The sequence below is a fragment of the Leucoraja erinacea genome, chromosome 2, assembly GCF_028641065.1.
Source record: "Leucoraja erinacea ecotype New England chromosome 2, Leri_hhj_1, whole genome shotgun sequence".
NCBI classification, from domain to species: Eukaryota; Metazoa; Chordata; class Chondrichthyes; order Rajiformes; family Rajidae; genus Leucoraja; species Leucoraja erinaceus.
The window spans coordinates 53,410,679-53,427,625 of record NC_073378.1 but is presented as its reverse complement, the minus strand read 5'-3'; the positions used below and the strand labels follow the sequence as shown (position 1 = coordinate 53,427,625).

General features: G+C 41.7%; 1 protein-coding gene across 5 annotated transcripts in view; it reads left to right on the top strand.

The window, feature by feature from the left end:
- The window catches only part of tpk1 (thiamin pyrophosphokinase 1), a 349,575-nt gene that overhangs the window by 116,370 nt on the left and 216,258 nt on the right, over window positions 1–16,947 (top strand). For all 5 annotated transcript variants that reach the window (XM_055656935.1, XM_055656952.1, XM_055656943.1 and 2 more), the window contains one exon: window positions 12,828–12,900. In XM_055656935.1, coding sequence (XP_055512910.1) covers window positions 12,828–12,900 — 73 coding nt within the window. The remainder of the gene's footprint in view (window positions 1–12,827; window positions 12,901–16,947) is intronic.

The following is a 16,947-nucleotide window of genomic DNA, read 5'->3' as shown; positions in this document are numbered from 1 at the left end:
TATTTTATAAACATTGGACTTCATTGAACAAACACCAATTAACTCCTTAACTGAAAAGTTTAATTGCCGTGTTTGAGTTTTAAAATGATTGATTGAAACCCAGATTAAAACTATTTTCTCTACATTTGTTTTAGTTCTTTAATCAGTAAAGTAAACACATACTTGAAATTTTTTTTGATCAGTTAAAAAAAAAGCACAGCTGTTGCCAATTACGGGTGTGTTGTCAAATCTTGTCTAATTGTGTGCATCATAATATAAAAGGAGCAGTTGTTAATATTGTAAATGAAGCTTGATCATAAAAAAGCTTTGGGAATTTTCCAAAGTCTTTCGGAAAACAATGAGATGTAATTTACAATTCATAACGTGAAGGGACTGCCATGCACAAGCTTACACAAATTGATGCCTTCGTGTTAAGGAATATTGCAAATCATTTATGTGCGGGATGTGGTTGAGAATTGTTCATCTGATCGGTGAAAATTATGAGTCAAAGCCCACGGTATTGAACAACACAGAGTCTTATGGAGGAAATGTAAGGAGAGCTACCATATAATTTGGCATTTCAACCCCTACTTTCAGTTATCGTATTGTGCAGTAGGTTACTTCTGAGAATTGTTTTATTTTAGAGGGGTTTTTCCGGGTACCTGTATTAGAATTTTCAATTTCAGAGAAAAGGAGTGGTGGAAGGAATCCTTTCAAAATGAAAGGAAATCTTTTAACCATATAACCATATAACCATATAACAATTACAGCACGGAAACCGGCCATCTCGGCCCTACAAGTCTGTGCCGAACAACTTTTTTTTCCCCTTAGTCCCACCTGCCTGCACTCATACCATAACCCTCCATTCCCTTCTCATCCATATGCCTATCCAATTTATTTTTAAATGATACCAATGAACCTGCCTCCACCACTTCCACTGGAAGCTCATCCCACACCACTACCATTCTCTGAGTAAAGAAGTTCCCCCTCATGTTACCCCTAAACTTCTGTCCCTTAATTCTCAAGTCATGTCCCCTTGTTTGAATCTCCCCTGTTCTCAAAGGGAAAAGCTTGTCCACATCAACTCTGTCTATCCCTCTCATCATTTTAAAGATCTCTATCAAGTCCCAGTTGTTAACCTTCTAAATGAAGCTTGAATAAAGAAAGCTTTGGGAATTTTTCCAAAGTCTCTCGGTAAAACAATGAGATGAAATTTACAACATTCTAACGTAAAGGGACTGCCATGTACAAGCTTACTAAATTGATGCCTTCGTGTTAAGGAATTGGGCAACCAAAATTGTGCGGGATGCGGTTGAGAATTGTTCATCTGATCGGTGAAAATTATGAGTCAAAGCCCACGGTATTGAACAACACAGAGCCTTATGGAGGAAATGTAAGGAGAGTTACCATATAATTTGGCATTTCAACCCCTACTTTCAGTTATTGTATTGTGCAGTAGGTTACTTCTGAGAATTGTTTTATTTAGAGGGGTTTTTCCGGGTATTAGAATTTTCAATTCAGAGAAAAGGAGTGGTGGAAGGAATCCTTTCAAAATGAAAGGAAATCTTTTTTATCAGTAATTGTTCTTCTATGAAGAAGAAATGTTGAATCTAATTCCATCTCTCTTTGAAGGTTTTACCTGAGTGTGGTGTGGGGAGTGAATGAAGAAATGTTTCCTTATTAAGTTTGTCTTTGTTTCATTGTGACTGTTGTTGAGTTCCTTTGCCTTTACCACCTCAGGCAATTGAGGAAATTCAGAGTGTCTCCGAGGATCCTCCAGTGCTTCTACTCAGCGGCTGTGGAAAGCATCTTGTCCGAAAATATTACCATCTGGTTTGGGAATTGCTCTGCCCAGGACAAGAAGGCTCTGCAGAAAGTAGTGCGTTCGGCCGAACGCACTATGGGAACTTCACTCGACCCCCTGCAGGAACTATACATCAGGATACATGGCAACTCCAGAACCAATAAAATCATGGGAGACCCCTTCCACCCCTGCAACGGACTGTTCCAGCTGCTACGGTCAGGGAAACGCCTCCGTTGCCATGCTGTGAAAACGGAGAGGTTGAGAAGAAGTTTCTTCCCAGAGGCAATTAGGACTGTAAACTCCTATCTCACCAGGGACTAACTTTTACTGTACCACTCTACTGCTTCTTTTTTTTTTAATTGCTGTTTTTTTCCCTTTTTCCTTCCGCCCACAATATTTAATATGTAAAAGAATATGTGATTCTGTTCCATTCTATTTGTAGTTTGTTTGGTTGTTTGTTTGTTTGTCTTTTTGCACAAAGTCCGCGAGCATTGCCACTTTTCATTTCACTGCACATCTCGTATGTGTATGTGATGAATAAACTTGACTTGACTTGACTTGGGATATGAAGCTGGAACAGCAATGTTCATTCTCAATGTACAGGAAAAATAATTTGCTTTTCATTAGTACTGGTGATAAATTATTGTTCAAAACTGAAATACGCTTGATTTATTATATGAACTAGATTTTTCTTGTGTGGAAATGACAAGGCTATCAGTGCTGAAGGGAGGGGCAAGGGTGTTTAAGCTTTTGGAGAATTGGAATGAAGATCAAATACTTTTACTTTGGTTAGGATAGTTGTGTGGCTATTAGTTGTCTGGGGTAATCACTCCTTGAAGGAGTAGCTGAAGCTCCTGTATAGGATGTTTAACTCCGAGTATCTGAGATCACCAAGAGAGATGATATCCGGATTATTATCTGAGCCATTTACACATTGGCAAAGGATAAATAGAATTGGAGGTGAATGCTGGTGAATCGCATAAAAAGGGTTGCAGATTATACTTTAAATTGAAGGGGGAAAAGCTCCAAGAACAGAAGATTTAATAAACCAGCAAAAAATAAATCAGGCAGTGGCACAGGATGGGGTGGGGGAAACTGGTTTGACGGACCATGGCTGAAAATTTAAATGATAATATGCAACATGGAGCAAATCCAGAGTTGCAGACAGCAGTAAAAATATTAATGATTAATGTTATTTATTTGAATGAAGATAGCATTTGCACAAGATGGATGAGTTGATAGCACTGATAACAACATATGAGTGTGATGGAGTAGCTACTACAGAAATATGGTGACAGGGTGATTAGAACGAGGCACTCAGTGTTCCTAGTTATACACTGTTCCAAAAGAACAAGCTAAAGAGTGTTGGAGTCGTCAATCAGGGAAGATACGAGAGCAGTGCTGAATTGTGATATAAAGGCATTAAATAATGATGTGCAATCAGTTTTGATTTATATCATGAATACTAGGGAAAGGATAATCTGGGTAGAATAGGGTAGAATCTGGGTAAGATCCTAAAATGTGACCTCTTAATAGATCAGAGCACAAACTGGGAAATATCAAGGGCATGTTTGAAGTGAACTGCGATCGTAATGGGAGATTTTAATCTACCTGTTGATTGGACAAACCAAAATGGCAAGAGTTTTGTAGACGAAGAATTGGTGGAATATATTAAGGTTTTCTTTTGGGGGCAGTCCATTGCCAGCATAATCAACGACCACTACACACCAGTCATTCCCTCTTCCGCCCTCAGCCATCAGGCAAATGATACAAAAGCTTGAAAGCACGTATCACCAGATTCAGAAACGTGTACGTCCCTGCTGTTTTCAGACTAATGAACAGACCTTTTACTGGCACAAGATGTAGGCCTGATCTCCCAACCTCCTTCATGGCAGCCCTTGCACTCCTTTTAATTGCACTTTCACTGGAGCTGAACAATTTGCAACACAGTAACACTACATTCTGTACTCGGGTGATTTTCTTCTTTGTATCTCCTGTTGTAATTGCGCATGGCTTAATTGTACTCATAGGGTAATAGAGTTACACAGTTTGGAAAGGCCCTTTGGCCCAATTTGTCCATGCTGACCATGATGCCCCATCTACGGTAGTCCCACCTGCCTGCGTTTGGCTCATATCCCTCTAAACCTCTCCTATCCATGTACTGGCCCAATTTAAAAAAAAAATGTTGCTACAGTATCTGCCTTAAGTTGCTCCTCTGGAAGCCCATTCCATATACCCACTACCCTCTCTGTGAAAATGTTGCCCCACTGGTTCTATTCAATCTTTTCCCTCTCACCTTAAATGTATATAAAAAGACTCTGTGCATCTACTGTGCACACGGTATTGGGGTTCAGTATTGATGTGAATAGAGAACTGGCTGGCAGAGGAAGCAAAGAGTAGGAGTAAACGAGTCCTTTTCAGAATGGCAGGCAGTGACTAGTGGGGTACCGCAAGGCTCAGTGCTGGGACCCCAGCTATTTACAATGTATATTAATGATCTGGATGAGGGAAATGAATGCAACATCTCCAAGTTTGCAGATGACACGAAGCTGGGGAGCAGTGTTAGCTGTGAGGAGGATGCTAGGAGGCTCCTCCAAGGTGACTTGGATAGGTTGGGTGAGTGGACAAATGCATGGCAGATGCAGTATAATGTGGATACATGTGAGGTTATCCACTTTGGTGGCAAAAACAGGAAAGTAGACTATTATCTGAATGGTGGCCGATTAGGAAAAGAGGAGATGCAACGAGACCTGGGTGTCATGGTACACCAGTCATTGAAAGTAGGAATGCTGGTGCAGCAGGCAGTGAAGAAAGCAAATGGTATGTTAGCATTCATAGCAAAGGGATTTGAGTATAAGAGCAGGGAGGTTTTACTGCAGTTGTACAGGGTCTTGGTGAGATCACACCTGGAGTATTGCGTACAGTTTTGGTCTCCTAATCTGAGGAAAGACATTCTTGCCATAGAGGGAGTACAGAGAAGGTTCACCAGACTGATCCCTGGGATGGCAGGACTTTCATATGAAGAAAGACTGGATAGACTCGGCTTAGACTTGCTAGAATTTAGAAGATTGAAGGGGGATCTTATAGAAACTTACAAAATTCTTAGGGGGTTGGACAGGCTAGATGCAGGAAGATTATTCCCGATGTTGGGGAAGTCCAGAACTAGGGGTCACAGTTTAAGGATAAGAGGGAAGTCTTTTAGGACCGAGATGAGAAAATCATTTTTTATACAGAGAGTGGTGAATCTGTGGAATTCTCTGCCACAGAAGGTAGTTGAGGCCAGTCATTGGCTATATTTAAGAGGGAGTTAGATGTGGCCCTTGTGGCTAAAGGGATCAGGGGGTATGGAGAGAAGGCAGGGATGGGATACTGAGTTGGATGATCAGCCATGATCATATCGAAAGGCGGTGCAGGCTTGAAGAGCCGAATGGCCTACTCCTGCAACTATTTTCTATGTTTCTATGTTTACTCCATCTATTTCCCTCATGATATTATACACCTTCAGATCTGGGACCATCTTAAATCCTTTTTGCACCCTTTCCACTTTAATGACACCCTTCGTATAGCAAGATGACCAGAACAGTACACAGTGCTCCAAATATGACTTTATCATATAACCATATAACCATATAACAATTACAGCACGGAAACAGGCCATCTCGGCCCTTCTAGTCCGTGCCGAACACGTATTCTCCCCTAGTCCCACCTACCTGCAACATCTTGTAAGTGACGTACTAACTCCTGTACTCATTATCCTGATCGATGAAGGCAAGTGTGCCAAACACAATCTTCACCACACTATTCACAGAACAATGTAGCTACACCCCAAGTTCTCTTAATTGTACCACACTCCCCAAGGCCCTTCCATTTACTGTGTAAGTCCTGCCCTTGTTTGTCACATTAAAATGCAACACCTTGCAACATCTTGAATCCATCTGCCTTGAGCGGCATGGTGGCGCAGAGGTAGAGTTGCTGCCTTACGGTGCTTGCAGCGCCAGAGACCCAGGTTCGATCCTGACTACGGGTGCTTGTCTGTATGAAGTTTGTACATTCTCCCGGTGATCGTGTAGGTTTTCTCCGAGATCATCGGTTTCCTTCCATACTCCAAAGACGTACAGGTTTGTAGGTTAATTGGCCTGGTGTATGTGTAAATTGTCCCTAGTGTGTGTAGAATGGTGTTAATGTGTGGGGATCGCTGGTCGGTGCGGACTCGGTGGACCAAAGGGCCTGTTTCCACGCTGTATCTCTAAACTAAACTAAACTAAACTGAACTAAACTAAACTAAACTAAACTAAACTAAACTAAACTAAACTAAACTAAACTAAACTAAACTAAACTAAACTAAACTGAACTGAACTGAACTGAACTAAACTAAACTAAACTAAAATCTGCCATTCCTTGAACCATTGGCCTATTTGATCAAGGTCAACGTATAATTGCAAATAACTTTTTTCATTGTCCACTAAACTACCAGTTTTAGTGCATCTGCAAAAGCCACCTACATTCACATAAATCGTTAGCGCAACAAACTGTAGACCCAGCGTAATTCCCTGCATAGCATTTGTTACAGACCTCCAGTCTGGCTTAATTGTGCTCCTATGACATGAACTTTCAGAATCTCCTCCAGTAACTTAATGTTAAGCTCATCACTTGTCTTACCAAGGGCGACTAAGTGTATAGGCCTTGATTTTCTAGAGTTTAGAAGAATAAAGAGTGACCTTATTCAAACATACAAAATCCGAAAGGATCTTGATAGGGAAGATATTGGTATGATTTCACAGGTGATAAAGTTTTGTACAAAGACACCCATCTGCAAGGAACCAATCATGTAAGCCTTGTGTCTGTAAAAGTTTGTTTTTGCAGAGGGTGGTGATAGCAGTTAGATCTTTCAAGGTATTTAAAGTGGAGGTGGACAAATATCTGATAGAACAAGGACTATAGGATCATGGAGAATTGACACAGAAGAGCAATTGAGACCAGCATAGATAAACCATGATCAATTTAAACGACAAGGCATTCTTGAAGCATCTATTCCCATTCCTGGTTTCTTATATCCTAGGGAAGTAGTAATTGGTCCTAAATGCTCAGTAATGGTCAGCAATGGTTAAGATTAATTCCTTGGCCCCTTCAAACAAATAAGTGGTTTAATGTGCTCAGTTTGGTCCATTATGGTTGTGACTAATGTTGGCATGATTCTAATCCTTTTTCAGTGGCTTATTATTTGATTGGATCCTTAAGCCACCGGTTGGCGCCAGCAATGCCCGCCTCGCCAGCAGCTGTTAGTACTTTCACCCCTTTTGTTATTTATAGTGTGTCTAATTGTATGATTTAAATGTTTCTTAGTATGTCTTATGTGGGGGGTGGTGGGGGAGAATAGGGGGTAACAGTTTCTCAGTCATTTACCTGGACGGAGATGCATCTTTTCTCTGTGTCGCATCTTGGCCCCTCGCGGCCTACCAACTAGATTGGTGCAGCCTTTCCTGCCAGAGACCAGCCAGAGTTTCAGTGGCGGCACAGCACTGAATTATCATCGCCAGTGTTGGATCTCCGGAATGTTGGGCCTGCTGACTGTGGTTTGCAGAGCTTCTAGCCGCGGGCGCGACGCGGACCTTAACACCGTGGAGGCCTGGGATCTTTTGCCAGGGATCTCCAGTGCCGAAACATTTCTAATCTATTACCTCGACGGAAAAGCAATTTTTTTTCTATATCCCTGTCCGCACTGCGGCCTAACATTGAGGAGTTTGCGGCCTTGGCTGGAGACCAATTTTGAGAGCTCCATCGCAGTCGCGTAAGGACCTACATTCGCGGAGCTCGCGATCCCTTTGCCAGGGGTCGACCTCGGAGCTCAAACCGTGGGTGCTTGTGGACTTAACATCATGGAGACCAACTTCGGGAACACCAAGCCGCCGTTGTTTTGACCTCCTCGACATGGGAGTTTTGATCTCCCCGACACAGGGGCTTCGACTGCCGGCTGCGGGAACTTCGATCATCCCGATGGATGGTTTGACTGCACTGACCATGGGAGAATAAAGAGGAAGAAGATTTCTTTTTTGCCTTCCATCACAGTGAGGAATGTTAGGAATCCGCTGTGGTGGATGTTAATGTTAACTTTCATGTAGTTGTGTGTCTTGTTGCTTTTTTTTCCCGTATGGTTGTGTGATAAATTGCATATCACTGCACCTTCATTGGTACATGTGACAATAAAAGACCTTTGAAACTGAAGCACCACAAAATAAAATGATCACTCACCATTCAAAGTATACTGACAAAAATGCTACAGCTGAGCTTATCTACTCCTCACACACGTAGCAATCCATTCCAGCAGTAATCATGAGAGCAGGAATGGGAGAATTGATTTTAAATTAAAAATAAAATGGATTTAGTAAACTAACAGAGCAGTAGGCAGTAATGGGTTAACATTTGTATAGAACATCGATCATCAGCTAATTATGAAATTAGTAAATCTGTAGGCCTTAAAAATATATTACTAACTTAATGGAGCTTAGCATGGTGGCACCATAATTAAATACCATACACCGAATCTCATTTCACTACGCTTACTATTATTTTTTAATTTTTAAAATTATTATTCAATACTATTTAAAAGCTATTATGGATTTCGTTTTACCTGATTTTGATTTTTACACAATAATTTGTGGTACAATGTCTCCCAGTCTCTCCCTTTGTACTTGTCGTGTTCTAAATGCACGCTTTTTAGTTAGACTCATTTGTCAATAATACCAATCATTCCACAATTACTTTACGAGATCTTTGCACCATTTTGATCAATTATTTTATATCACTTCTCAAGTATTCTTAACCTTTTACTCCGCGGCCATTTTCCAGTCAAGAGTATTCTTTTGTCATATGAAACCCATCATATAAACTCTTTTTGAAGTTCTTACTTGCAACAGCACAGCAGATATGTAAACATAATACTCTGTAAAACCCATAATGCACAGCTAAAAATAAATTCTGTATGTATATAAAAAACAGACAACTAAACAAACAATAATTGTGCAAACTCAAAAGAATCCCCCAAAAATCCACATTGTTGTTGTGTTTAATAGCCTGACGGTTGGAAGAAGGAAGAAGCTGCTCTTGAACTTGGGCGTTACAGTTTTGTTCCTGTACCTTCTCCCAATGTTAGGAGTGAAGTGAAAGCATAGCCAGGGTAGTGTCAGTCTCTGATGATACTGGCTGTCCGGGGACAAAGACGCCCTTAGTACTGCTAGGGCCAACTTGAACCGGGGCTTGAGAATGGCCAAGCGTGCCTATAGACAGAAAGTTCAGGCACACTTCACGGACACTAAGGACCCCAAGCTCCTGTGGCAAGGCATCCAGTCTGTCACCGGCCACAGGCCAACACCCTCACCGTGCGAGGACAACACAGACTTCCTCAACACACTTAACACCTTCTTCAACCAGTTTGAGGAGGACAACACCACCACACCAACAAAAGCCCCTCCCTGCCCAGACCATGAAACACTTCACCTGGGCCCAGCTGATGTGCGGAGGACCTTACTCAAGGTGAACCCCAGAAAAGCTGCAGGTCCTGACAACATACCGGGGCGTGTGCTCAGAGACTGTGCTGACCAACTCACAGATGTTCTCACTGACATCTACAACACCTCTCTGAGCCAAGCCATCATACCAGCATGCTTCAAAGCCACCACCATCATACCGTTACCCAAGAAATCCCCAGCCTCAACACTGAACGACTACCGGCCCATAGCACTCACGTCCATCATGATGAAGTGCTTTGAAAGGTTGGTCAAGGCCCATATAACATTCAGTCTCCCCTCTACACTTGACCCATTCCAGTTTGCTTACCGTCCCAACCGTTCCACTGATGATGCCATAGCAACAGCACTCCACCTAAGCCTGGCTCATCTGGAAACCAAAAAAACAGTTACGTGCGGATGCTGTTTATCGACTTCAGCTCCGCCTTCAGTACAGACATCCCCCAACATCTGGTGAATAAACTCGGCGAAATAGGCATCAGCACCCCACTATGCAACTGGTTACTGGACTTCCTCACTGACAGACCACAGACAGTAAGAGTTGGCAAAAACTAATCAGAGACCACCATCATGAACACCGGGGTCCCATATTGATGTGTGCTGAGCCCTCTGTTGTTCACGCTGACGACTCATGACTGTAGTGCCAAACACAATTCGAACCACATCATCAAGTTCGCAGATGACACTACAGTGGTGGGTCTCATCAGCCACGATGACGATTCAGCCTACAGAGAGGAGGTACAACAACTCATCAACTGGTGTGACATCAACAACCTTCAACTCAATGTCAACAAAACAAAATAAATAACTGTGGACTTCAGGAAGAAACAGACAACACACACCCCACTCACCATCAATGGCAGTGCAGTGGAGTCTGTGAAAAGCACCAAGTTCCTGGGAGTGCACATCACAGATGATCAGACATGGTCCACCAACACAATCTCCATAGTCAAGAAGGCACAGCAACGCCTCCACTTCCTTCGACGGATGAGGAGAGCTGACCTCCCCCCCTTCTGCCCTCATGACCTTTTACAGGGGTGCCATTGAGAGCATTCTTACCAGCAGTCTCTCAGTCTGGTATGGCTGTTGCTCTGCTGCTGACCAGAAGGCCCTACAGAGAGTGGTGAGGACAGCGGAGAAGATCACCAGATCACCCCAACCAGCAATCCAGGACCTATACCCTTCTCGCTGTCGCAAGAGAGCAAGCAATATCATCAAATACACCACCCACCCAGCACACAAACTGTTCACCCTACTACCTTCCGGTAAGCGCTACCGCAGCATGCAGAGCAAAACCACCAGATTCAAAAACAGCTTTTTCCCTCAGGCCATCAGACTACTCAACACACTTAAGAAAATTCCATGAACAGTACCCAAACAAAGACAAACAAACTGTGAAAATAACTTTGGCTCAATGTCTCCAGTACGAAATTTGCACTTTTTCTATATTGCACCTTTCATTGTTGCACCCTTTTTAAAATACCTCAAAGTTTTTGCTACATTTTGGCATACTGTGCATATTTTAATATTTTAAATAATATATGTCTATTGTCTATTTTTATTGGTATGTTGTCTGTCTGTGTTTTTAATATTACTTGCACATTTGGAGTATGGGGAAACGTAATTTCGATCCTCTGTGTAACTACTGTTGCATAATTGAATTGACAATAAAGTTTACTTTGAACTTTGAACTTTGAACTTTCTGAGGCAGTGATTCGTGTCGATCCTTGCGATGGTGAGGAAGTCAGTATCCATGATGGACTGGACAGTGTCATCACTTTTGGAAATCTTTATTCTTGGGCAGTCGAGTTGCCAAGCCAGGCCGTAATGTAGGCAGTCAATACTGGACACCTGTAGAAGTTTAAGAGAATATGAATGATGGATGCATAAAACAGTAGGTACCATGCATAAACAAAGTGATGAAACTCATTTCCAGCCCTCTATCTGCAAAAGGATAACAAATAGAATGGCAGGCAAGCATAAATAATAAATTCATGGTTGAGGCAAGGTTTAATAAAAAAAGCAGGCAGTATCAATTCATGTGATGTACCTTTGCATTAATACATTAATTGAGAAGCGAGCATCAGTGAACTACTTAATCAATATTTTTTTGAGCAGTGGATGCCAACAGATAGGAGTACAGCAACTAGTTTGGAGGGCAGGAAAACATTTAACAATATTTTTTTGAAGCTGCTGGGTATTGTTGTACTGGAATAGTTTCTGAAACAGTAACAGCTGTGGATTGAAAAGCATGCCACAGAATGTGGGTGGCGAGAGAAGGGAGGGATATGGTTGGCTTTGCCCTGAATGCTGTTTTGGGGAAGTGTGCACATCTATTTGAGGTTTTGTTCAATGGCAGATAAGAGGAAATTTGTCTAGACTTTACTTGTACCCTGAAGGTCTCTGGTATTGTTGAAGTTGAGGATGCCTGATGAGCATCAAGTCTGTGAAGGCTTTCACATTTGTCCAAAGCAGAAGTGTGCAATTCTCTCCATGTGCTCTTCAAGAAACTACAATTCCAAATGTATTTTGTCGGCTGTAAAGTAGAGCATCCTGAAAGGATGTGTTTCTTTTTCAAAGATTTCAAAGGGTGGTGGGTGAATGGACAAGCTGCCAGAGGAGGTAGTTGAGGCTGGGATTATCCCAACATTTAAGAAACAGTTAGATACATGGATAGGACAAGTTTGAAGGGATATGGACCAAATGTAGGCAGGTCGGACAAGTGTAGCTGGGACATGTTTGCCAGTGTGGGCAAATTGGGCCGAAGGGCCAGTTTCCACACTGTATCACTCTATGACTATTAATCCTCATCTTAAACCTTCATTTTTGCTTTTATTTGTTTGCTTTCATTTATTTGCAAGGGTTATTAAGAAAAGAATTATGATTATGCCCTTGTTTAGACCCAGTTTTAAGATTTGATGTTAAATAAATGGCGTTTCTTCACATTCGCTTGGGGAAAAATAATATTTTACTGTGATTGGTTTTGTGAATTCCAATTCCATTTGTTCTAAAGTTCTCTTGAAAGGTTCAGTTAACATTCATCACCCAGGTCTAGTAAGGTAAAGCAATGGGCTTCTTATTGCAATAAACTAAGTATTGTCACGTCAACGTGTCCATTTCATTGGTTCATTTAAATTGTCCAAGTGTGAGCAGCTTATTATTCAAAGAAATGATGATGTAACTCTTGGCGAGGAAGAATTTCACAGCTTCATACTAATGTTAACTAAGTACATTATTTTCCATTTAAAATTTCAATTGCCAATACCTGCCTAAATCAGAAAACTAAACATTGGAAAGTTTTATGTTTTGGTAAATATCATACAATATTTTGATCATGTAACTGTACCTTCAATGTTTTAAGGAGATTTCACAATAGTTTATATGATGGGTTTCATTTTTGATTTGTTGAATGGTATTGAAAAACAAATGGTGAATTACAGTGTACTACAGACTTTGAATTTACCTTTTAATGTTGTTTATTTTGTGAAAGTTAACTGTTGCATCTCTATTCTTTTGATTAGATTTCTGCCGAACTTCATCAGTGGAGATTTTGATTCCATTAAACCAGAAGTAAAAGAGTTCTACAAAGCCAAGGTAAAGGGTGTCATCAGAACTTAAATCAGTAAAATCTTACCCCTCAGATCTTGTTTAAACTTCTCCTCTCTCACCTTAAACCTGTGTTCTTTGCTTTAGACTCCTCTGGGAGAAAAAATATCTACCTTATTTAAGCCCCTCATCAACTTTAAAATTACCCCGATGGATTCAACAGTGGCTGAATGGGAGATGCCAGAGAGTAATAGTGGATGGTTGTTTGTCAGGTTGGAGGCCAGTGACGAGTGGGGTGCCACAGGGTGAATTTCTTTTGTACTCCCACTATTTGCTACTGCATCCTCCTGTAATGTCGTGACCAGAGTTTTATGTGTGGTCTAAACAAAATTCTAAGTGTGGTCTAAACAGAATTTTGCACAGCTACTATATGATAATCCAATCCGTATACTATATTAAGATGAAGGGTATCTCTTCTGGGTTCAGAGATTGGGGGGAATGTGTATAAAGTTGGTATCGCACGTAACTTCCACAGATGTTTTGCCACCTTTAGTCCATGCACCAAAATGCACAAAAAATAATAACATCAAAAATGCTTTCCAATGTCAATTAAAAACAAACTTGCCAACAGTTCTCCTTGTCCCATGTGATTGTTCTTTGGGTTTTGATTTCTGTAGGTAGTAAATAGGGATGTCAGGGGTAATGGGGGAAGGCCCTGAAAGTGGATCAGCCATGATAGAATGGGGAGTAACGATGAAAGCTTTTTCTGTGCTGGCCTTATGAACATAAATATCAGAGCTTTCCAATAGAAGCAGTCTGTGACTTTAATGTTAAAATTGTACAAGGCATTGGTGAGGCCAATTGGGCAGTCTGGAGTATGGTGTACAGAATTTGGTCGCCTAAGGGTTATTGAAGGATGTGCAACTCAAATAGAGAGAGGAACAGTGCTGCACTTTGTTAGAAAATGAGCTGGGGGGGTAGGATTCAGTGACAATGGAAAGAGCATTTTGGAGAAAGGTTGAACAAGCTAGCCCTTGAAGAAAGGTCTTTGGAACGGCAGACAGGTTGCGGGGGGACTGGATAGTAGCAAATAGGTTTGATAGAGGGATAGTCATCATCATTGTTGAAAACATCAATGTGAACCCTGAGACAATGCTATATTCAACAGTGATTGCAACTTCTACATGAATGTGGAAGTTGCCATGCTGTTTAACAGAGAGGTTGAGGGGGAACTTCTTTCCTCAGAGGCCATTAGGACTGTAGCTGTGTGGACTAACTTTTACTTACCACTGAACAGCTTTTTTTTAAGGTTCGTTTTTTTCATTTTTCCTTTGCCCACGATAGTTTAATATGTGGGAAGGAATATGTGGGTTCTGGTCTGAGCGCAGGTATATGGGACCAGGGGAGATTATGTGTTCGGCACGGACTAGAAGGGTCGAGATGGCCTGTTTCCGTGCTGCAATTGTTATATGGTTATATGGTTATATCCCAGTGACAATAAAACCAGTTGAGCTAATCTTTCCTTATAACTATAGCCCTCCATTCCAGGCAGCATCTTGGTGAATTTATTTTGTACTCCCTCTATTTGCTACTGCATCCTCCTGTAATGTAGTGACCAGAGTTGTATAAGTGTGGTCTATACAGAATTCTAAGTGTGGTCTAAACAGAATTTTGCACAGCTACTATATGATAATCCAATCCGTATACTATATGAAGATGAAGGGTATCTCTTTCTGGGTTCAGAGATTGGGGGGAATGTGTATAAAGTTGGAATCACACGTAACTTCCACAGATGTTTTGCCACCTTTAGTCCATGCACCAAAAGCACAAAAAATAATAACATCAAAAATGCTTTCCAATGTCAATTAAAAACAAACTTGCCAACAGTTCTCCTTGTCCCATGTGATTGTTCTTTGTGTTTCCATTTCTTTATGTAGTAAATATGGATGTCAGGGGTTATGGGGGAAGGCTGGAGAAAGATAGATCAGCCATGATTGAATGGTGGAGTAGACGATGGGCCAAATGGCCTAATTCTGCTCCTATCACTTATGAACATGAAATATCAGTACTTTTCCAATAGCAGCAGTCTGTGACTTTAACTTCCCCAATATTGTCTGGGACTTACTCAGTACCAAAAGTTTAGGCAGGGCAGAATTTGTGAGGCGTATCCAGGAGGGTTGCTTGAAACGGTATGTGCATACTCAAACCGAGAAGGGAACAGTGCTGCACTTTGTGTTGGGAAATGAGCTGGGTGGGTAGGATTCAGTGACAATGGAAGAGCATTTTGGAGATAATAATCACAACAATAGGTTTTCAGATTGTTTTGAAAAGAGAGAAAGCTAGCCCTTGAAGAAAGGTACTAAATTGGAACAAGGCACACAAGTTGCGGTGGACTGGAGAGTAGCAAATGTTGTTTCTTAGGTTTATCGTCATCATCATTGTTGAAAACATCAATGGGCACGGTGCCTTACAATGCTATATACAACAGTGATTGCAACTTCTACTGAAATGTGGAAGTTGCCATGCTGTGAGAACAGAGAGGTTGAGAAGGAATTTCTTCCCAGAGGCCATTAGGACTTTAAACTTCTATCTCACCAGGGACTAACTTTTACTGTACCACTCTACAGCTTTTTTTAGTAAATTTGCAGATGACACTTTTTCTGAAGTCCCGGACTGCCTTCTGCCCACAAAGTATTTAATGGGGTATAGTAACCACGAATATGGTGATGGAGTAGTTCCATTCTGTTTGTAGTTTGTTTCGTTTGGTATTGTTTGTTTGTTTAGGCAACTTTGCACAAAGTGCTGCGAGCATTGCGCACTTTTCATTTCACACATGGTCACATGTTCGCGTATGTGTATGTGACGAATCATGGTAGAGAGGACTTGAATGTGGATGGTCGTTGGCTCACTAGGAGTTCATCCACCCTTTGACAGGTCTTGTTTTTGGTCCTGCTGGGGGTCTACAGCCCCCTCCTCACCTGGCAAACCAGGGTTGCGGTAGCCGGTTTAGTTAGCCGACGATCCAACCATGGAGTTTTAGGTTAATCTCACGGGCATTTTCATGGTACCCGGGGAGGGGGAACTGTGTAATTATCAGATCCAAGCATACATCGATACAGCAAATGTTCGCTAAACTCAAGTACAAAAGACAGAGTCTAAGGTATTAAAAGTTGTCTGGCGAATAAAAGTTCTTCAACATCTCCTAGCACATTATAGCCCCCCCCAGTTCTCCCCCCTTCTCAAAGTCCAAGCCGTTCGCAAACTGAGGTGTTCATCGCTGAATCAAACAGTAGTCCTTGGCTTATGCAAGTGACTGTTCAAAAAGCGCTCCCCCAGCTTTCTCTGGCCCTGATCCTGAGTGTGATGGTGCTCTCTGCGGTCGCCGTTCAAGCTTCAGTACCTTCTTGCCTCGAGCTTGACAGGAGCAAGGATACGAAGGAAAAGTTGCCAGAAAGGCCCTTAAGACTCCAGGGAATGATGAGGGTTTTTTTGTTAGCTTCACATCAGTGGTAGGGAAAAACTATTGGAGAGGATTTATCCGGGACCAGACACTTTTCGTAATTCAGAATTTGTCTTCGGGATAATATTTAATCCCATTAATGGCTGGAAGTGAATGGGTGCTAATTAGAGAAAGTCAGTTTGGCCTTGATACCGGCAGTTACTCGTGTCGCGAGCTAAGTCTTCATTGTTGTTTTTTGAGGCAGAGATAAATGTTTGTATGAATGCAGGGTAGGGAGGTTGATGACTGTGTCGGCATGAATTTTAAGTGATTGCCCACCAGATAAAAAGCCCTGTGTCTCCTGATCCCTGAAGATTAAAATGCACGTGATTGCACAGTGACCCCCCTCCCCCTGGATTCAGAGGAATGACTTACTAATAGAAAAAAGGCTATAGTGGAAGGACAATATTCAGGCTGGAGGGATCTGTGCTGGGACTTCAGCATTTTGTGATATATAAATGACTTGGACATAAATGTAGAGGGGTTTAGTTTATTCAAGGTTAGAGATTTGGCATGGAAACATGCCCTTCAGCGCACCAAGTCCACACTGACCAGCGATCACCCATACAGTAGATCTATCCTACATGGACAATTTA